This window comes from Pteropus medius, unplaced genomic scaffold (assembly GCF_902729225.1).
Source record: "Pteropus medius unplaced genomic scaffold, Ma_sr-lr_union100, whole genome shotgun sequence".
Classification (NCBI taxonomy): Eukaryota; Metazoa; Chordata; class Mammalia; order Chiroptera; family Pteropodidae; genus Pteropus; species Pteropus medius.
This window is the reverse complement of record NW_024352000.1, coordinates 724,386-746,067: the sequence shown is the minus strand read 5'-3', so window position 1 is coordinate 746,067 and position 21,682 is coordinate 724,386. Positions and strand designations below refer to the sequence as shown.

The window sequence follows — 21,682 nt, the reverse complement described above, 5'->3', positions numbered from 1 at the left end:
CCTCTCCTTAGGTGTCTACTCCATCGCCTTACTCTTTAAGGGGTTGAGCATGGGCTGCCTTGCCCTACACAGACAGCTGAGCGTAGAAACCCCAGAGGACGATTCTGGCTATGTCCTAAGAGAATGCCCAGCGCCTTTAGACTTATTTGAAATCGGGCATCTGCAAGGACACGTATTTCCGGGGTCCTCCATGGGCGGAGCTCAGAAAAGCCCCGCTGGCGGGTCCTGCCGTCCCGTTAGTTATTCTGCAAACGGGTTGGAGTGCTACTCCGGTAACCCTCGTGAACAAAGGGACTGATTCGGCGTGTGCTGTACAGCATTATTCCCCTTCACGAGTTTTTGTTCTGTGGATGACAGAAACCACGCCGGTTTTGATTGCCTGAAGCTGTGCTTCGAGGAATTGGGACACTGATGGACACCAGAGGCCCAGGCTGCCTGCCAGAGTCGAGAATGAAACAGCTTGAGTCTGGGCAATGGGGCTAGGCCAGCCTGTGGTCGCCCACGTCTCCAGGGACGTCAGGCCTCACTTCCTCCCTGCCCCGATTTCTGTTTGGCAGGTTCTGCAAGGGAGCTTTGAGTGACCACAGGCCTCCTTGCACCAGAGACTGCTGTGATTTTATTAGGTTTTGGAGGCAAGGATGCCCGCGAAAAGGCCCCTAAATGCAACGGTTATCTCGAGTGCCAAAAGGGAGCGTAAAGCAATTACCCTCGACATAAAATTAGAAGTGTTAAGACGATTTGAAGTGGGTGAAAAGCTCAGCCAAATCGCAAAGGCCTTAGGCCTTGCTGTCTCCACAGTGGCGACAATCCGAGATAATAAAGAAAAAATCAAAGCGAGTTCACAAATAGCTACTCCCTTAAGAGCCTCTCGGTTGACTCGCCATCGAAGTGCAGTCATGGAGACCATGGAGCGGTTGTTGCATGTGTGGCTTGAAGACCAGAGCCAGCGAAACATGCCACTGAGTGTCACCATTATTCAGGAAAAGGCTAAGAGTTTGTTTGATGACTTACAGCGAGAACAAGGCGAAAGCTCTCAAAAAGAAAAGTTTAGTGCAAGCAAAGGCTGGTTTGTGAGATTCAAGGAGCGCCATTGTTTGCCCCACTTCAAGATAGACAGCATAGCTCCTGGCAACAAGGACACATACCCAGAAGTGCTGAAAAGCATCATCGAAGAAGGTGAGTACACCCCCCAGCAAGTTTTTAATGTAGATGAGACAGGGCTTTATTGGAAGAGAATGCCTGAACGAACATTTATTTCTGTGGAAGAAAAGGCTGAGCCAGGGTTTAAGTCATCCAGAGATCGCTTGATGCTGCTTCTTGGTGGCAATGCAGCTGGGGACTTTAAGTTGAAGCCCTTATTGGTGTACCACTCAGAAAACCCCACGGCTCTGAAGGGGTACTCCAAGCCCAATCTGCCAGTGATCTGGCGCTCAAACAAAAAGGCCTGGGTGACCAGGAGCATTTTTCATGAATGGTTCACATCCTTTTTTTGCCCTGCCGTTGAAAAATACTGTGCCCAAAATAATTTAACCAACAGAGCGTTGCTCATCCTAGACAGTGCACCATGCCACCCAGCGAACTTGAGTGATCTGTCCGATAACGTGAGAGTGGAGTATCTTCATGACAGTACAGCGGACTCAGTCCAGCCCATGGGCCAGGGTGTAACTTCTACCTTCAAAGCTCATTACCTGAGAAGGACTTTTGAGCACATCCTAGAAGCAACAGACGGGGAGGACACAGCTGTGATCAGGGAGTTTTGGAGGAACTACAACATCATGGATGCCATGGACAACATTGCAGTAGCGTGGGAGGCACTCAGACCAGCAACGATGAATAGCGTGTGGGAGAAAATTTGGCCCCAGTGTGTTCAGTCTCAGAGTGTGTCCCAAACAGATAACATTGCACGGCTTCGACGGAACATTGTGACCCTTGCCAGGACTGTTGCTTTTGAAGAGATCGTAGAAGCTGATGTGGACCAGTTGCTACGGTCCCATGAGGAGGCTCTCTCCAATGAGGGACTGATGCAGCTGGACCGGGAGCCAGCGGGACAGGAGGGGAATGAGGACGCTGCACCTGCCCTGCGCCAGCTCACCACGAGACAGCTCGCGGCCGCCTTCTCACACTTTGAGGCTGGCTTGCAGGTCCTTACCAGTTGCAGCCACGATGATGAGTGGAAACTGAAAGTCTCAAGAGCAATCAATGATGCAGTAACCTGCTACAGGGAATTGTACAGTGAGAAAAAGCGGTGCTCGAAGCAACCGTCTTAGGTGGTTTTTCAGTGTGTGTAAGTCGCAGCGGATCAGGAAGCCGGAAACGAGACCGCGGGTGAGGCCCAGCCACGCCTCCGCTCCCAGGCGTTGAGCGTCCCCGGAAACCCTGCTTCTGGTGTTTTCATTTTGATGCTTGAGAGTATCAAATTTTGTCATTAAAATTGTATTTAAACATGTTCTTTAAAAAAATTGCATGTTAGAATGTCCAGGAAAACGTTTCTTTAAAAACCAAAGTGAGGAAACCAGCCCTTCTAGACATTAAAATACACTGTAAAGCATCTGTAATTAAAGCAGCGTAATAGTTAGACCTGTGGGGTAAAATAGGAAGTCCAGAAATAGGTTCAGATAGACTTTTTTGAAAATAGTGCAGGACAACTTGTTAACCATTTGGAAAAAGATAAAATTAGATCCATATCTCACAGCACACATAAGAATACAACAGATCAGGGGTCTACACGTAAAAACTGAAACCACAGAAGTACTGCCAGTACGGGCCGATGCTTCGGACCTGGGTGTGGGGAAGGTTTTCTGTGACTCCAAATCCAGATGAAATAAAAAGCTTAATTTGGCCATATAAAAATATAAACAAAACAAAACCTTTCTGGGGCAGGCGGGGGTGGGGGGTGGGCATGGACACTACAAACAATGTCAAAGCCAATTGACAAACTGGAAGGAATATATTTCCAACATATCTCATATGGGCTAATATCCCTGATACATGAAGAACTTGTGAAGATTGAGAAGAAAAAAAGACCAAAAATCCAACAGAAAAGGACAGAATATGTGATTCATAAATTAGATCTTGAAACATAAAAAAGAAATTTGACCTCACTCATAATTAGAGAAATGCAAATTAAAGATACACAGATACCATTTCTCACTAATCAGATTGGTAAATAATCAGAAAGCATGACTGCACATTCCGTCGGTGAGGTAGTGGGGTAACTCTCAAAGGTGCTCTCAATATGTTGCTGGTGGGAACATAAACTGGTAGAACCCGGTGGAGGGGCATTAGACACCGATAAAAAATAGATGTTTTTTGATTTGGGAAGCCCACCTTTAGGGTTACACTCTAAATATACACCTCCAACAAAAGAAAATGCACGAGCACAGATTATCGCTGCCTTGTTTGTAACTGCAAAAGCTGGGACATGCCCTGAAAGTTCATATGTGGAAGAGGTGTCAACCGGAATGGCAGCGCCGCACAGTCGGGTGTGTGACAGATGTAAGTGGCGTTGACGGAGGTGGAACAGGAAGGAGCCTGAACTGATGGGGACTCGTTCCCAGGGCATGTTATTAATTGAAAAATCAACACACGAGAGTGTATGTAGTGTGCTACCTTTGTGGAGAAAAGGGGAAATAAAATATATACATGTATCTTACTAACTTGTGCAAAAAGAAACATGGAAAGAGAAACCAGAGACTAGGGTCCAAGGAACGGAGAGGTGGATGACACGTGGCCGAGGAGCTTTTGTAAAGTTCTGACTTTGGGAACCATGTTAATATATCACACAAACAAAAATAAACAAGGATAGGGAAGTAAAACATGAAATGGAATATGCGAACAGAACTGTATTTCACATTAACTACCACAGTGAAGCAGGGGACACACCCAAGTAAATTTGGAACAGTGCATTTTTACTGTATGGCCTCAGCTAAAGACAAAAAGGAACTCTAGGCGAAGATGAAAGTCTAGTGGGCTGCTTTTTAGCAATCCTGAAAGTACTTTGTGTGTTTCAGGGTTGAGCAAGTAGATACGTTGTGGATAATGGGGCCAGGTTTCTCACTGGCAAGGAAGGGAGTCACAAATATGCAAACGGGAGAAAAAGAATCTTGTGCTGTTTTGAAATTGGAAGTATCTGTGAATTCATGGCTTTTAATGTGTTTATAGACAAACAGATATAGATGGAGGGTACTAGGACGTGGAAACAGTGGCAGCTCTGTGGTAATGGGCATAGCATCCCCAGCGACCACATCCTGTTCACTGAACACCATTCTCCACTGAAAGGTACTGGGCTCTGTGGAGAAATGGCTGGTTTGGGGGCCGGGGCTGGGAAAGCACAGGATAAGCTGAGAACACCTTGTGATGCTAGAGAGCGCGCGAGTACCTACAGGATGACAGGGCACCGGAGACGGGTCCAAGCCAGCATCTCCACCAACAGGACAGGTGACATGCTGAGGAGGACATGGCATCACCTCTGTGGAATTCCCACCGAAAGCCCGAATCCAATCAGAACCCACTTCGAAGGCCACTCTTCAAAACGTTTAGCCTGGGCTGCTCCGATATGTCAGTGTCACGTAGCCTCCCGGATGTAGGAAGGTTGAAGAGACGAAAAGTGCAGGGCAAGTTCCGAACGTGGGTAGTCGTAGGAATAATGGTGTTGCATCAATGTAGATTTCCTGGTGTTTTTGGTAATTGCACTGTGTCCATGTAAGATATCATCCTTGTTTGCGAGTGATACTTGTCACTATTCAGAGATGAAGGGGCATCATCTCTGCAACTTACTGTCAAATGATTCCCCCCCCCAAAAAAAAGTGTGTGGAGAAAGTATAAAGTGAATGTGTCAAAATGTTAGCATTTCGGGAATCCAGGCGATGGATTCATTTCTGTAAATCTAAGTTTGTCAAAATAAAAATGTTAAAAGAATACTGTTTCATAACCTAAAAGGGCAGAAGATTGCATCGTCCACGTAATATCCAAGGTAGAGCTTTAGTTATTTGTCCTTACCCACCAAACCCACAGCCAGCCTCTCCCACCCTCTACGTGTGTCCTGCAAAATGCTCTGGTTTCTTTAGGAATAGGGTTGCTGTCAGCCTACCTGGGCTGCAGCTGGATATGGATGATGCACAGATATCTCGTGAAGCAGAGATTGAGGTTTTCTGGATCACTGCCCCTTTGAGATCCTGGTCAAAACTGTAGCTCACATCTCTGCAGAAAATGTATGTGTCCAGAGGTTTGGATGTAATTTGGGAGTGGGGTGGTTTCCTGAAGTCCAAGTGTGATGAGAATGGCCTGGAGTTGCAGTGAGGGCCCTTAGTGGCCTAGGTCATGAGGATGGACAGGCTGCTGGGAGCCGGACCTGCGATTCGTTGTCGCACTGGGTTAAGGGGACGACCCCTCCCCGACACGGACTCTGGAAATATGACACAGCGCCATTTGCTGAGCTGTCTCGGCATGCCACTCGGCACCTCCCAGGGCCAAGGCAAGCCCGTGGGGTGCAGTGTGCGTGTTCATCCACCTCAGAGGAAACGGAGGCTCAGCGACATCAGAGCACTCGGGCCCGCCTGACGGGTCTGTGCTCCTCGCCCCGCAAGAGACACTTCTCCCCAAACCAGTGACACGCTACCCCATAGGATGGGAAGGCTGTGGGCTTTCCCTAAGCCTGCTTGGTTCACATGTCAACAAATCCTGTCTTGTCCCCAATTCACCGTGCACACCAGAGTCCAGAGAACACAGATTTAATGAGACAGTGGCTGCAGCTTCCTTACAGCTGGGTGTCCCCTGCTGCTCTTCTGAGGTGCTGACTGTGCAAACTGCTTCCTCAGTGGGTTCTTGTTAACGGTGCTGTGGTCTCAGAAAGACCACCCATGATTCTGTTCGGAGACTCTGTCATCCAGATAGGGTCGGTGCAGAAAAGGTGTTCGGAGAAGTAATTGGGGAGCTAAAAACATAAGGGAGCCAGTTCTGTCCAGCAAATACCAGCGCAGTCACGTTTTTTCTGGACATTGATTGTAACTGGAACGTGTTGATCATACAGTAAATTTGGGAATGCCTAGCTCATGTCCCCACGACAGAAATGTGATGTAGCCCGGTGGAGGTGGGGGGTGGGGGGTGGGGAGCAGACCAAGGGCCTGGTGTTGATCCCACAACGGTATTCGCTTCTCACTGTCCCACCGAGATAGGTCAGAACAGACGGAAAGAGCACTGCCTGAAAAGCCGCTGTGTGACAGTCTTCGCCTGCCCCTTGCGTCGGCCGGCAAGCTGAGCGGGCCCTTCTGCTGCTTGAGGCACCTCTTCTTGGGCCTCCCAGTCGAAGGTGACGGATCCTCAGTGGCTATGTTCCCTGGCACCACCCACTGCCTACGTGTGACAACCAAGCACAGCCCAGGGCAGGGCAGAGTGGGAAGCTGTGCCCTGAAATGCCCTGTCCCCACGAACCTTCCCCTCGGCACAGGGTCTCCAAAACATGGAGCATTCCAGAAGACGTCACGGCTGGCTGCAGCTCCCTCCCCTAAGAGCTGTGAGTCCTGTCCCACATCCAGGGGCCACTTTGTCTGCTAGGCTGGGGGACCTCGCACGCCTCATCCCGGGTCTTCCTTCCTGGGCTCCAGGCTTCCTGCTGGCACATGTTCCCAGTGCCTGACCTCAGGTCCCCCGCGGCCCCTGGTGGTGGTCTCTGAGCTGCCCCGGCCTTCCACAGGCACCGTAGCAGCAGCACAGGCCTCAGACAGACCTGGTCCCCAGAGAGGCCACTCCAGCCAACCGTGACCAACCTTCTCACTTTACCTGGAACCTTTCTAGGGCACACCTGGAAGCAGGACAGCCTCTTTGGGCTGGACTCCCAGTCACTCAGCTCGGAGCAATGGGGTAAGCTGGCCTGGGCCCAGGCGGGCACAGCGGCCGGTCTACGCTGGGGAGAGCTCCGTGGCCCTTCTCTCCACGCTGCACAAATGGGACCGGTAACCCCGGACTGGCCCTGCCAACCAGTCCCTGTCCTCTCTCTAACCTCCTCTAGAGACCTCGGGAGGCCTGGCCAGGGATGGCCAGAAGACCCCAGAGACAAGGTTGGGTGTATGCCGCCAGCACCCTTGGGTCTTGCCGGCCACTCCCCCGAAGCCCTCCACGGTTTCCAGGGTGGCCCCTTAGGGGAGACAAGACCCCCCTCAACTCCCCTCCCATGGAGCCCCGCCGTGGGAGAGGGGGCACATTCTGGCCCTCACAGCAGCACACCCAGGAAACAGCCAGGCACAGCCCCGCGTCCCAGCAAGTGCCTGAGGGTGACCGTCCTCGTGGTGCTGTGCCCAGCATGGGGTGGTAGGTCCAAGGGCTGCACCCTAGGGGTCTCCAGAGCACAAAACACCTTGACTTTCGCATCGACCAGCAGGGTGGTTGCCGACAGGCCTGGGAGGGGCACCCGTCGCTCTAGGCGTCCAGGTCCGGACCAGGCTCCTGGAAGAGCGACTGCTTTCGCAAAGTGAGCCGGGCACACTTGGGGCACGTGGTAGAGTTGTCGTAATAGCAGTCCCTGGGGACAGGAGACAGAGTCAGACTCCGGGGTGTGGCAGGGCTCTCTGCATGTGACATCCTACCGGTGAGTCTTCACAAGCTTCCTAAGTCAGGTCCCGATACCCTTCTAGAGCTGGGGAAACTGAGGCACGGTTTCTTCCAAAGGGCACAAGCAGGGTCTGCACCCAGGTGTACCTGCCAGGCCTATGCTTGGGCACCTTGTCACCATCTGACAAGGACCTTCCTGCTCAGAGCTCCTTGTGACTCAATGCCCCTACCCGGTCTTATATCCACCGTGCAGGGTCTGTAGCTAGGGCACTGGAGGGGCTTAGCGTCCCATGCGCTAAACTTCCGAAGGGGACACAGCAGTGTTTGACCTGTCAGACCCCATGCAAACTGCCAGCTCAAGGGAGATCAGTTTCCATGTGAGTTTTTGTAGCAGCCCCTCTGAACAGCGACCCCAGCTCCGCAGGGCTGAGACGCAGCTTTGCCCTGACACACGGTGAGTGGCGGGCGACAGTCAGTGCGGACAGAAGTGGGGGATGCTGTCCTATCTGCGTCCAGTGTGAGAGGCTGTGCAGGGCCCAGCAGGTGGACACCTATTATTAGCAATTGTGCTTATTAAAGAATTAAAATATTTTTCTTCCAACCTATGCGTGTTATTTTCCCAAACATCCAGTAAGTCTTTAGTTCCATATGCTTAAGTTGTTTGAACCTAAGCACTTAATAAACAAACTGTTAAGTATTATTTTAGCCTAGAGAAATTTGAAGGAAAAAATCACTGAGACACTAGAAGTGCCAGAACTAGAACATTTAGGCGACGCTGGCCTTTGCTGAGCGTGGGACGGCGACGTCAGCCCTGGAGAAGGGAAGCAGGTGGCCTGGTGCGTCCTGGCCCAGGCTGCTACACCCTGTCCCCAGCCCACAGGCGCCTGTTCCTGATGGAACTTCCAGTTCAGTCACAGACGCCGGGACTTAAAGGGACTTAAGTCCACATCTCAGGGCTGTGAGAATCCGGTAGCAGAGGCCGCGCTGCAGGGGTCCCCCTCCCCCCACGGCAGCAAGGCAGGCTCCCAGCTGGGGGTGGGGGTTGGGGCCGCACCAACCTGTGGAAGACAGCGGAGCAGTCCCTGCACACGGACGTGTGGCTGTCGAAGGGGAAGAGCACGTCGCCCTCTCTGCAGAGCTCACACACAAAGCCCTTGGCCTGGCACCGCTGGGGGCGGAGGGAGCGCCGGTTAGCGCTGCTCGGAAGGGCACCGGAGGCCACACCCGTCGCCCTCCCCACCCTCAGGGCTGGGAGCAGGGAGCCGCCGGCCTGCGATGAGCCGCCCACCTCGCAGTCAAGCTTGATGTGCTTGGCGAAGAGCGTGTGGGTCTCGGTGAGTGAGCAGCCCAGGCGGCCTGTGTGTGCGTCCAGCAGGTCCTGGATGGAGTAGGTCTCGTCGCTCTCCACAAAGTGCTGCCGGTCCTGGAGCTACGGGCCCAGCGAGTGTCTGCACTCACGCAGCCTCTCCAGCCTCGCTGGCCACCTTGCGGCTCCTGGCCCCAGCTTCACCCCACCGCTGCCTGGCACTTGGCACTTCCCCAGGGTCCTGATCCCATTTACCGCCCCGACATCCCGGCCGCTCCCCTGCTTTACCTCGTCCACACTCCCCTGCTCCCCTGCTTTACCCCACCACTCCCGCAGTGCTGCTTATTCTTCCTGTCCTCCCCACCCACAGGGCACAGCCTGACATGAGGACAAGGGTCTCGTTTTGTCCCCCACTCCCAAGACATGTCTGCCCATAGCAGGTACTCGGTGAGCATTTGTCAAACAGATAAGTGGGTGAGCCTTGGAAATGTGTTCTGTGGTCGACCTGGGCCAGCCCGCACCTGGTCCACTGCATGGAGATCCACGCAAAGGCCGCAGAGACCACAGCTGTGCCCCTCCGTACTTCCCACGCTATGTCATCAGAGCGCACTTTTGTGGGTAGGATGCCTGTTTGCTTATGCTAGACCGTGTTCCTGCCACAGGGTGCGGAAGACCCTGTGCCAGAGGCATGACGCACACGAGCCATGGCGCCATCTCGAGGGACCTGGGTGTGAGGCGCCCTCGCCTGTCTGGCTGCTTCCCACATGCCCTCCCCAGGACCCGCCCGCCCCCAGCAGGCGGCCTGACCTGCAGCAGCAGGCGTGCCTCCATGGCCTCCTTGCAGGTGATGAAGTACGGCTTCATGAGCAAGATGTCCTGGCGCAGCTTCTGCGGGCAGGAGGGGCAGTGGCTGCCAGGCCAGGGCCGCACCCGGCACTTCCCGGAGGCCGCGGGTCTGGCCCTGGGCTGGCTCTATCGGAAGCGTCTCGCCTTGCGCTCCGGGTCAATACCTTCACACCCCCAGGACCGGCCCAGAGCTGAGGGCTCCAGCTAAGCTCAAGTTCAAACCACAGCTGCCAGGCCAGGCAGGACCCCAAGGCCCCCTCGTCCTCAGTCGCTCTATCCCACACGAGGGTCTGAGCAGCTCCCATCCGCCGCCCCAGTGTCAACAGGCTCCGCCTCAATCCCCTCCCCTTTAAATGAGGTCCAGACCCTTGTCACCACCCCACCAGAGCCACCCTGCTCTCCTGCTGGTTTGGCAGACAGGCCGCCACCACGCTAAGTCCTGGGCGTCGCGCATGGCTGGGCGGGATGAGGTCGCCTAAGTGTAGAATATACACAGGAATTCGAAAGAAAAACAACGTAATGTCTCAATAATGTACACTGATTATGTTGGGTATATTGGGTTAAATAAGATATATTATTACAAATTTTACCTGCTTTTTACTTTTTTAAGTAAAAAGTATGTGGCTACTCAAAAATTTCAAAACGCCTCTGAGTCCGGCATGACATTGCGAGCGGACATGGCTTTACTGTCTCTACATGGGAGGAGAGCTGAGGCCCCCACCCCAACGCCCACGCCCGGCCCCCAGCGGCGCCGGCACCGCGGCCTCACCCGGATCTCCACCAGCTCCTCCACGTAGTTGAACAGCAGAGGGTTGACCTCCCGGAGCCTGAGCACCGGCCGAGACACCATCAGCGCCAGGTAGCGCATGCTGCAGCGGGACACCTGCGGGGGCGAGACTGCGCAGCTGCAGCACGGCACCGGCCCCGCCCCCAGCCTGCAGGCGCCGCCCCCTCCCCCCCGCCGCACCTTGCGGGGCTCGAAGTCCCAGTTGTGCACCACGCGCGCGGGGATGACGGCCAGGTCGTTCCAGTGGCAGTGGCTGCAGTAGTACTGGCCGGTGTAGTCGCACTGCCGGGCCTCGCTGGGCACGCCCCCTGCGGGGGCGGGGAGGTCGTCATGAAGTCGGGGCTACTGTCAAGGCCCTGGCCCCTCACACATGCGCGCGCACACGCAAGGGTGGGCCATGGCGCTGGTCCCATCTCCCAGCTGTGCCCACGCAACACGAGAAAAAGATCCCGCGGGCTGGGTTCCACCCGCAGACCTGCCTCGGCCTCTTCTCAGCCAGGACAGACAGCTCAGGTGCGTCCGGGCGCCTCACTGCCCCACCATCCATACAATGGGACAATAATAAGCCTGCCTCCCCGAGACTACTGAGGGGACCCCACAAATTAACCTCAGTAGATAAGAAGGCCTGCCATGTGGCACGTGTGTGAACACTGTGTGCTTTTCCTACTCCCTGTCTCGGTGGGCCCTGCCGGCCGCACACCCGCGGGCTGAGTACAGGTCCAGCCCAGTGGAACTCCTAGGTGACCTAGGCTAAACCGGTCTGCCTGAGTAGAAAGTGACAAGGTGCCATAACAGCCCCTTGTCGCTTCCCAGGGAGAGAGAGACACTGTCTGCAGCAGCCATGCTGGCCTTAGCTACCTGGTTCTTCCCATTTTGTCACCCAGCTGTTGGCGGGTCCCCCCCTGCCCAGAACAGCCTCCCGCAGCCCTGGCCCTTACGGCCTGGCCCTTCCGGCACTCACGCAGAGAGATGGGCGCCCTGCACTCTGCACAGCGGTAGCCCTGGCTGTCCAGCCCCGCCTCCGGGCAGATGTTGAGCTCGTACTCGGCTTGGTGGCTGACTTTGGAGCGTACACAGGGCTTGGAGATGAGGTTCAAGCACTTGCTGTGACAGCGGTAAGAACACCCTGGGGTGGGGACCAACAACTGCCTCTTAGAAGCAGGGGGCATCCTCACCCCGGGCGGGCCTTCAGCTGCAGGACCCCCGGGGGCTGTACCCCAGTGTACAGACCACTCCGAGAATGTCTCACTGCGGAGCCCTCGGTCCCTACCCCTGAGCCCTGCCCAGAGGGATGTGCAGATCTTGCCCTGAACTCCAGATTCAAAAGCCCAGGGCCAACCTGCTACTCCCACCTGGACGCCGACATGGCTTCAACCGCAAGCTGCCTGAATGGGGTTTTGGCTCTCCCTCACCAAACCCACCCCAGACACAGCCCTCCTGCCTCAGACTTCAGCAACTCCATCTCCCCACCTGCTGGCACTAAAAATTGTGACGTCATCCCAACCCCTCTCTTGCACTCCGTTTCCAGCCCTTCAGATAGTTCTTCAGCTGGTGGCCTTCTTGTTCCCCCTGATTAGGGGGCTGTCACGCCCCCACTCCCACTCCCGCCTTTGCAGCCCTCCAGTCTATGCTCAGCTCAGCAGCCAGCGGCTGTCAGCGCCTGTGTGTGCAGCACGCGCGGAGGCCGCCATCCCTGTGTCCCTCGCCAGGCCTCTCAGACGCGATGCCCCAGCCATGCGGCTCTCTGCCCCTCACCGATGTCACCGCACACAGCCACCTCAGGGGCCTTCCTCCCCACATGCACACCTGGCCTGCTTCCTGGCCTCCACGGTTTTGCTTAAACATCACGTGATGCTTTCTCAGGCCACCCGACTCCCGGACACGTGCTACTCCCTTTCCTTATTTTTCCTCACTGGACGGTACTGTCTCACACACTGCGTCGTTTACTGATTGGTCCCCGCTCCAGAACAGCATCACCTGATGGGGCTCGGTGCGACTGTGGACTGGCTCCCTCTACACTGACCTCCTGTGGGACCGAGTGCTTGTGATGCCAACAGCGCAGATGAGAAACTAAATGCTCCTTTGAATCCATGCAGATTTGAGTTTGAATAGCCACGTGTGGCTCGTGGCTGCTGTGCTGGACGCACAGATGTGGGTGTGCCCCAGTGAAGGCGGGTGGGTCTTTCATCCCTGTGCACCCGCAGCCTGCCCTGGGCCCCAGGAGTACCGAGGATACTGTACGGAATTCACCTGCACGCAGCCCGAAACGGGAGCATACCTGCCGGGTCTCTACCCGGCCCGGGACCCAACTGCCCACACAGACGAGCCGGTCAGGGTCTCGGCCCACCTGTGCAGGTGTACCAGGTCTGAATGAGCCCCCAGATGATGGCATTGCATTTGTCACAGGTCTGCTTGACACTCTTGCTCTTCTCCTTGTAGAAGCGGTGCTCGAGGAGGACTCGGATGTGGGGCTCATCTTCATTGGGGTCCTGGAGAAAGGCCCAAGAAGGGGTCGTGGGAGAGCCGGGCTTCACACAAGCCCCTTGACTTTTGTCTGCCACACACCACTGGTAACAAAGACTGTGAGTGTCTCTCAAGGTCACAGCCCTTCTTCTCCTTAGCAACAGAACAGCCCAGCGATCAGCCAGGCCTGGCCCACCCGGACTGCAGACGGCCTGTCCTGCACCCTCACACCCAGGGGCTGCTCTGTTAGGGCCATGGGCACGTGAGCGGTACTGACGTGCCCTGCTTGGCCCCTCCTACCCATTTCCTTCTGCCTGAGCGCAGACCCAGATGTGGATGGGCTTCCAGGGCCTGGCAGCCCCTTGACCCTGGGGCTGCAACCCCTTGGACCCCAGACCACCTACACTTACGGCTTTTCAACATGAGTAAAATTACACCTCTAGTTCCTGTAAGCCACTGTATTTTGCAGTGTCTTTGTTATCATAGCCTTACTTCTATCCTAACAAGGATTCCACTTTCCAAATTCCTAGGGACTCAGGAGCTAGTACAGGGACACGGTGGCAGCCAAGCCAGAGTGCAGACTCGAGGATTGCATCATGGACACCTGTGGTTTCTGGCCTTCAGGATCCAATACCTCTACGGTTATCACCTTCAGGACTCCCTACCCCAAGTCGCGTGGTTCAAGGTGAGACTTACCTCACCTACGTGCTCTAGTGGGGGGCACGTGACCCAGGACTGGCCAGTCAGTCGCCATGACTGTGTCAGGGGTGGGCATGTGACCCAGGACTGGCTGATTAAGATCAGACTGATAGGGAAGTCATTGCACAGGAAATGAAAGAGCGCCGTGTCCCTGTCCTGTGTCCCTGTCCTGGCCCTTCCGGTCATCTTCCGCCTCGGGCCCTGGAACTGCCCACCTTCAACTCCTGGAGCTTCAGCCGGAGGTGGATGAGCCTCACGACGGCGTCCTTCTGCCTCTCCGAGTGCTCAGGCAGCTCCAGGATCACCTGCTTGCACTCCTCAATGGCCTGCCGCAGCTGCTGGATGTCAGAGGCCAGGAACAGACCCTGGGGGGGGGGGCACGTGGGTCACATCTCGCCCCACTGCCCGCCCGGCCAGGCCAGGCACATCCTCACAGACGGTTAGGCACAGAGCAGGCCTCCTGCTCCTCACTTGCACAGAACGGGTCAAGGGCCAGGTCAAGAACCTGCTTGAGGCCCAGGGTGGTTAGCGGCACGGGCAGGAACCTCCCCACACTGCCTGCCCCCAGCGGGACCTGAAGACCTAATTCAGGATGTTTTTCAAAACACAACTTCCTTTTTAAAAACAATATCGTTTTTCTAGCTATACTACTTCTCTTACTTCTACAGAGCTGCCTCTTGGGTAAGAGCTGGGGAAATGCCACTCGCCCATCACGAAGCAGAGGAAGTGGCCTCCAGCTCAATCGCCAAGCCACAGACACCCCGGGCATCCCCTCACCAATGGCCACAGCACCTCGCAGTGACCCAGGTCTGGGGCCCAGCACAGTCCCTGGACTCAGAACATTGCTGCCACAGAGGAGGGAACACAGGCTCAGGCCTAAGAGCTGGGGAGCTGGGGCTGACTGTGCCCCGGAAGGGGTGTCGCTGCCCTCAGGAGCTATCTTGGGGGCCAGAAGACCAGGCCCAAGGAGGTGAAACCCCTCCTCTTAGAGCTCGCTGTGCAGCTCATGGGAGGGCGTCAAAAAAGTCATAGTAAAGACACAAACACACAAATGAAATACTTATCTGTGCCGGCAAAGCCTAAAGGCCACGTACAAAGTGAAAGCAAATTAGAACTTGGGGATTTTGGGTGAATCTTTTTTGACTTAAGTTAAATTTTAATGTTACTATAATGTTTCTCTCAAATGAAAACTGGAGGCAGTTTGAATAAAACTAAAAGATTTTCAAACTTTTTGTTTAAAATCATTGAAGCCCTTGTATTTTTTTTTTTTTTCAAATAAGGTTTCCAAGGAACAAAGTGTAGAACATGTGCGTGTGGCCCCTGTGGAGCCAAGTGTGGTGGGAAGCAGGCCGGACTCTCCTCCCTCCACGCCCTCCCGTCCCCCACAGCAGGTCTGCCAGATTCCCTAGGTCCCTAGAGAAGTCAGCCCTCCCGTCTGCTCCACGAGAACCTGGAGTGTAGGGGACTGGAGCAGCCCTACATGAGAACGGCGGCCTCAGGCCACCAAACGCCAGGTCCAGCCTGTCTCCATGGCTAGGATCAGATGTCACAGGGGCCTCAGATTCGAGGCCCAGGAACCCTGGCTGAGATAGACATGGCCCCAGTGCCCAAGGGTGGGCTGATGAGGGAATGGGTGGCTCCTCACAGCTTGGGTGCTCACCTAGTGTCACCCCAGACCCTGAACCTTACTTACCACGGGGCGAGAGAAGTGGTCCTCAGACAGACCGAGATCCATCACACGCTCAGCACAGTGGAACTCTGGCTCCACAGGGGGCAGCTCCGGCAGGACCTCTGGAGCGAGCGCAGGGGAGGGGCGCAGGACCAGGGGTGAGGACAACAGAGAGAGAAAAGTCAGTCTGCCCTTCCCCCACGAGGGGGCGAGGTTGGCCAGGGGTGGGGTGCTCAGGGATTCAGGGAGCCCACAGGAGGTGCCAAGAGAAGCCTGGCCTTGCCCTGGCACCTGCCATTTGCAAAGGAGCTGTACCCTTGTGCAGGTAACAAAGAGCCATTCAAAGAAGACACAGAAGACGACCAAGGTGCTAAAAAAGGTCCGTAAGGCTGTACCCCTAAAAACCCGACTGGATCCCAGAAAGGCCGTGGGAGGGGGTGCTGCACACAGAGTCCTTGAGCCCCCGTGTGGGCTCCAGGTCACTGCTGCGCACGCACCCCATCGACTCCGCCTGCAGTTCTGGGCGCTGCCACCCTGACAGGTGCCCTGTCCCCCAGCACTCAGCACTGAGTTCACGCCCCAAGTGTTCCCTGAGGGGGGCTGCTGTGAGCCGGGCCTGCGCCACAGCAGAGACAAGGCAGTCACAAATCCCTGCCCTCAGGAGTGTTCGTCCTAACAAGGAGGCAGAAAAAAGTAAAGGACAAAACAGGTAGGAAGTCGTTTGTGTTATGGAGAAAAGGAGCAGCCAGCATAGTGCCAGCTCTCGGAAGCCCAGGAAGAGAGGGCGGGGGCAGGTGTCATGGCCACTCGGGCCTCCCTGGACACCCACCTTCAGGAGCCACGTCTGGGGCCTCCTCGCCGGCCCCCTGCTCATGCTGCCTTGGTCCCAGCTGCTTGTTGAAGGGGTTGAGGTGGGCCTGCCGGAACCGGGCCAGCTTCTCATCACATTCCATAGCACCCCACCTGCGGGCCGGGATGAGGCAGAGGTGAGCATCCAGCCCCCGCGCTCACCGTGCCTGTCTCCTCCGCGTTTCTGGGCTTTCAGAGCGGATGCCTCTTCCACTCCCCAGGGGGGTCTGGGAGAAGGCCCCCACACCACGGTCTCCATCCTCAGCCCCTCCCCAGACCAGTTCAGCCCCCTTTCCGCCCCCTGCCCCGTGGCGGCACTCCGCGACATCCAGCATACTCCCATCATGCAGAGGGGGTGGGCAGGGCTAGAAGCAAGACCTGGCTCAGCCTGACTTAGCCAGACAGTCTGGAACCCGGGCCCCCTGGCTCCCAGCACAGGGTCCTTTGGCTGTGGTCCAGCTATGGCCTCGCGGCCCACGAGAACAAAAGGCTCAACAGACCCCGTGACACATGCCTTCCTCACTCCGGGCCCCCGGACCAAGTCACCCCTTTCCTGTCAGAACACCCCAAAGCTACAGTGCCTGAACATACCAGTCGGCGACGGCCATCGGAGCACAAGGCTGGACACTGGAGCCGGTGCAGGGCCCAGGCCTTCTCCGCCACCCGCAGTGTGGCCTTGGGCAGAGCCCGTCTCACCAGTGCCCCACAGAGGCCCCGCCGCTGCCTGCGCCGCACTGGCCTGCGTTCCCGCCGATGCCCTACGGGGCCTGAGTCAAGGGGTGGCCTCACACCTTGGGTCCCAGACAACAAGCAGAAGTGTTTCATTCACTGCCTGGCACTGTGTCCCCTCCCTGGAGCTCAGCACACTGGGCACACAGGGCTGATGGCTCCTGGCAGAGGGAGGGCTTGGGCTGGAGTGGGAGTGTCCACCCCAGGCACCCACCTAAATGGCTGGGCTGAGCGCCTTAGCCTCTCTCCCTCTATGGACAGGTTTACAGGAAGTCAGAGAGGTTTTTTTAAAGCTTTGTAGTAAGTGCCTGGCTGTTAAATATGCTTTCTGTACACCTGTTTACAGGCTGAAATAATTCATCATTATAAAAGACAATCCTATGTCTACTATCTGTTCCTTCCAAGTAAGAACTAAGCCCAGAGGGGACAGACAGCCCTGCTGGGTACCCCTCACCCCTGCCCAGTGCCAGCTGTCCTGCACCTGGGCCAGGAACTCCCACAGCACCTGCAGGACCTGTCCTGCCTGTCTGGCCTCTGTGCTGGGCATGTCGGGGAGAGTCTCAGTCTGGCAGAGCGCAGCACCCACTGCCTGCCTGCCCCAGGCCAAGCCCAGAGGTCACAGGTGCCACGGGCTCAAGGTCCATCTTATTACCTGATGGCTTTGGGCGGCTCACACTGAGGCCCAGTACCCCAGCCCCACCTCCATGGCAGATGCCACAGTGTCCTAGGAAGCACCCAGAGTGCAGGGGAGACTCAGCCATCTGGGATTCACTCGCCCCTTCTTCCTGAGTGGTGACACAGACTCTCTGCTTGGCCCGACTTGACTCAGGCTCCCGAACCTTCTCCTAGGCCCGTCTGTGCCCCTCCTTGTAAACCCAGCTCTGGCAAAAATTCTGCGAAGTCCGTTTGGCAGGAGTCCCCCCCCCCGATACCTGATTGCCCTCTTATCTGATTGGGCTCCTCGTTCCTGCTACCCACCCCAGACGTCGGCTTTCCCCGGCCTGCCTTCAGCAAAGACCCCATTAGGTCAGTTCGGCCACCCTTAGCAATGGTCCTGAGTAGTCTGTTTCTACTGTTGTAACAACCGTCCAGGTCTGATTTTTCTTTGACAGTGGAGAACCCTGATTTTCAGCTTATGTGATTTCCCAGCTTCCTTGAAGCTAGATGTTCTGACCAATAAGATGTAAACAGAAAGATCCCATGAGACTTCTGGGACTTGTTCTTAAAAAGAGCGAAGCCCAAGCCCTCCCTCTGCCTCTTGCTAGCTGGGATGCAGATGTAATGGGTGGAGCTGGAGCAGCCACCTTGGGTTGTGACATAGAGCCCTGAGCTGCTTACCCCCAGCTTCATTCAAAAGGGAAAGAAATAAACTTCTGTTTAAACTACTGTTATTGGGAGAGAGATTTCTGTCTCTTGAAACCAAAACAGATCCCGACTGATCACGCCCACTACCTTGTGGTGATAACACGACCCCGCCCTGTACTGCAGTGTCCTAGCTCTGTAAGCTCCCGGCTGTGTGACCTTGGGCGGATGCCTGACCCTTCCTTTGCTTTTGTTTTCTCATATTTCCAATAGGGGTAATAACAGCACCTACTGTTAAAATTAAATTAGGCAATAAAACTTCTGAACACATGGCGAGCATCCAGTAAACACCGGGCACGACATATTATCATCACTGTCACTAGTATTGTCAAGAATCAGGCAGCCTCGATTTAGACTCTGGCCTTCGCACTGACGAGCTACACGTGCCCATTTTCCTGCCCATCAATTAGGGAGAATGCCTACCTCCCAGGGTGGGCGAAAGGCCTACATGTTTGTATATGGCAGTGAAGCCCAGAGCCCAGAGCTGCTACCGAGCAAACTGTCACTGTCCTCATGTGATGACCAGCCCCCCAGGGGTCTCTAAAACATGGCAGAGGAATCCAAAGGCAGGAGCCCCCCAGCTCCCCCCAGAAGTTCTCCTCTGGGCTGCCCACTCCCAGGAAAAAGCATCTTTTGTTCACCTCCTCGTGGGCAGTGCCAGCCCCAGGCCTGGCACGGGGGCCCTGGATGACCCAATGAGTGGGACCGCTTGACTTCTCTCAGCCTCAGTTTCCCTCCTGCCAAGTTGGGGAATCATATTTCCCTCAGGGCAGACACGATGTTCCCACACATGGGTTCAGGGGGTGCAGTGCACCAGCCAGCCCCACCGCCACACCAGGGGCACCCAGAATTCAGGCTTGGCCTCGCAGGGGAACGGTCAGGAATAGAGAACACCTGCTGCTGCCCACTCTGCCCTCCTCCCAAGACTGCCCCTACCGACTCAGCAATTAAAGGGAGCCTAAGAATGAGGGCCAGGGACTGCCCGGGAGCTGAGGGACCCGGGGCTGAAGCTCAGGGGCGCTCGCCACCACCAAACACGTCCTGCCAGGGGCTCGGCCCCAGCACCACCGGAGGCCCCTAGAATTCTCCCTGGAGCGGGCAGCGGGGAACACATGCCACCTGCGGCCCGGAGGCTCATCCCTGGAAGGAGGCCTGCCAGGACCCGGCAGGGGCGGGGCTACTGTCCCTTTAAGGATCGTTTGCCACTGAAGCCTGGCAGAGTGACCGCTAGCCTCAGGGACCCAGCCAACCCCAAACATACCTGCCCCGCCTTTGCCCACAACAGTAGGTATGCACCATCACTAACCAGCCCACATGGGGGCAGGCCTCCTCTGCCACCCTGCCCATTTCATAGGTGAGAAAACTGAGGCTCAGAACGACCCAGCATCGGTGGAGGAGGGCACAGCCATGGGACCCCAAAGTCCACAGACAGAGCGCGCTGACCGCAGGAAGAGGTGACAGTGTCACCTGGGGAGGCCATTCCTCGTCTGGGGAGCTAAGCCCTGCCCGAGTGAGGTGGGGGACAGCTGAGGCCACCAACGCGTCTTCGCTGGGGTGAGAACCGGAAAGTGGGCGTCCAGACCCCGCGGGTCTGAACCCTCCTAGGGAGTGAGTGGGTGCCTCGGGCAGGTCCCTCACCCCCTGTGCCCTCGGTGTCGCTCCGGGAAAGAAAGGTCCCCGAGCTCCGGGTCGCCGAAGGCCGAGTGGGCACCGAGGGCCCAGAGCCCGGTTCTCTCCACCCCCAGCACCCCCGCCCCTCACCGACCCGCCTGGGCGCCCCCCTCCTCCGCTCACCTGACCGCCGCCGCCCCGGCTACATTGTAACCCGCCCCGCCGCCCTCGCAACATTGTATCCGGCCCCGCCGCCCGCTGCTGCCACCTGCGGCCCGGAGGCTCATGACACGCCGCCCGCAGTCTGCGCGCCCCGCAGCCTCCACGACCCGCTCTGGGAAATGGGTGACACTTGGTGTCGCCTGCTCAGGATGGTGTGGGAAGGGGCTGCGTTTCCTAGATATTCCGTAATTACAAAAGCCCGGCTTTAAACTGAATTCACACTTTTAAAATGGTGGTGTTTAATATTTTTTTAAACCCCAGGGAGTGAGGAGGAAAAAAGGAAAAGAGAATCTGCTGGAGAGGCAGCCACCCTCCCTCACGCACTGCCACCTGCGCGGGCCTGTGTGGTGTTCGCAGCTGGGGAGGGAGGACAGCGCTGGCGTTCTGCGCATTTTACAGAGCGGGAGGCTGGCGCCGAGCCAGGTCGGGGGCTGCTCAGTGGAGGGCGGGGGGATGGGGTGGGAGAAGCCGGCGTTGGGAGCTTCTCCTACTTCCCCCACTCCCTGTTTTGTTCCCCTCTGCCACCCTCATCACTGGCTCATGCATTCTCATTTTACTCATTGTCACCCCCACCCCATTCCCACTGGAACCAGGGGGCTGCAAGCTCGGATTCTGTTTGCTCCTCACTGCCTCAGGCCTGGAATGAGCCTGGACGCTGTAGGCGCCTAGCTACACGGACTGAGGGAGGGAAGGGAGCCTGGGCGATGCGGGCCCTGAGAGAAAGAAGGTCCCAGCAGGCAGGTGGCCCTCTGCACAAATGCGTGTTAGCAGCAGTTGCGGAGCTGACTCTGCTGACCCAGGCCTCAGTTGAGGCTCTGTGACACAGAGGTGAGGAGACAGACAAGGTCCCAGTACTCAAGGAGCCAGCAGAAAATAAGCAAAGGTGCAAATTAAGAGCAGATGTAACGAGTGCTAAGAAGGAAATAAAAAGGGTGACAAGGTAGAAACAAGGTCAGGGGAGGAGGACACCGAGCTCAAGACCCAAAGGGTGGGAAGGGAAGAGGCACCGCAGAGCTGGGGGGAAGCACTGGGAAGGGGAGCCTCGGCGAGAAGGCCCAGGGAACCGAGAGTCTGGGGCCCCGCACACAGCAAGCACGTTGGCGGGGAGCAGCTCGGCCGCAGGGGAAGTGGGAGGAGAGGGCGGGAGACGGGGAGGCTGCGGGCCGCGCGGGCGCTTGGCCTTGATTTGCGGTGAGATGGCAGCTGCTGGGAGTCTCTGTTCTCTTAACCGCGTCAACGAAGTGTGGTGGACACACAGGAGGCGACATGCGCCTTGGTGTGCGTCTGGTGAGCACTGGCCCGTGCTCAGGCCGTCAGCCTATCCGCCATCATGGTCATCTCCTTACTCCCCTCGCAGTCCCTCCCTGCCCCACCGCATCCCCAGGCAACGGCCGGTAGCTGCTTTCTGCCACTATGTGGCATTTTCTAGAATTTTCTAGAGGTGTATGTCCTCTTATTTTGTGCTCTTTATTCCCACTGGCTCCTCTCACTCAGCTTAATTATTCTGAGACCCATTCATGTGGTGGTGGTTGTCAGTCGTGTAATCCATGGTGTGGAGGGGCCACAGGTAGTTTATCCACTCACCTGCTGATGA

The 21,682-nt window shown here is 56.4% G+C and overlaps 2 protein-coding genes across 4 annotated transcripts; one reads left to right on the top strand and one right to left on the bottom strand.

The window, feature by feature from the left end:
* Nucleotides 1-6: 6 nt before the first annotated feature.
* Nucleotides 7-4,917, top strand: CENPBD1 (Putative CENPB DNA-binding domain-containing protein 1). Its single transcript, XM_039846581.1, has 2 exons — nt 7-1,176; nt 1,555-4,917. Exons 1-2 carry the CDS (start codon nt 639-641, stop codon nt 2,265-2,267), a joined length of 1,251 nt encoding a protein of 416 aa, XP_039702515.1. The 5' UTR covers nt 7-638; the 3' UTR covers nt 2,268-4,917.
* A 796-nt stretch (nt 4,918-5,713) lies between these two features.
* DEF8 (differentially expressed in FDCP 8 homolog) lies at nt 5,714-20,125 on the bottom strand. 3 transcript variants are annotated; one of them, XM_039846583.1, is made up of 12 exons: nt 20,050-20,125; nt 16,145-16,278; nt 15,340-15,437; nt 13,862-14,011; nt 12,832-12,973; nt 11,446-11,610; nt 10,665-10,792; nt 10,467-10,580; nt 9,659-9,739; nt 8,834-8,923; nt 8,604-8,713; nt 5,714-7,516 (listed from the first exon to the last, which is right to left on the bottom strand). In XM_039846583.1, exons 2-12 carry the CDS (start codon nt 16,266-16,268, stop codon nt 7,414-7,416), a joined length of 1,305 nt encoding a protein of 434 aa, XP_039702517.1. In that variant the 5' UTR covers nt 16,269-16,278; nt 20,050-20,125; the 3' UTR covers nt 5,714-7,413. The 3 variants fall into 3 exon arrangements, with proteins under 3 accessions (XP_039702517.1, XP_039702516.1, XP_039702518.1); XM_039846582.1 differs by having other exon boundaries at nt 8,834-8,974; nt 20,050-20,124; XM_039846584.1 differs by lacking the exon at nt 20,050-20,125 and adding an exon at nt 16,756-17,860 and having other exon boundaries at nt 8,834-8,974.
* Between the last annotated feature and the right edge of the window lie 1,557 nt (nt 20,126-21,682).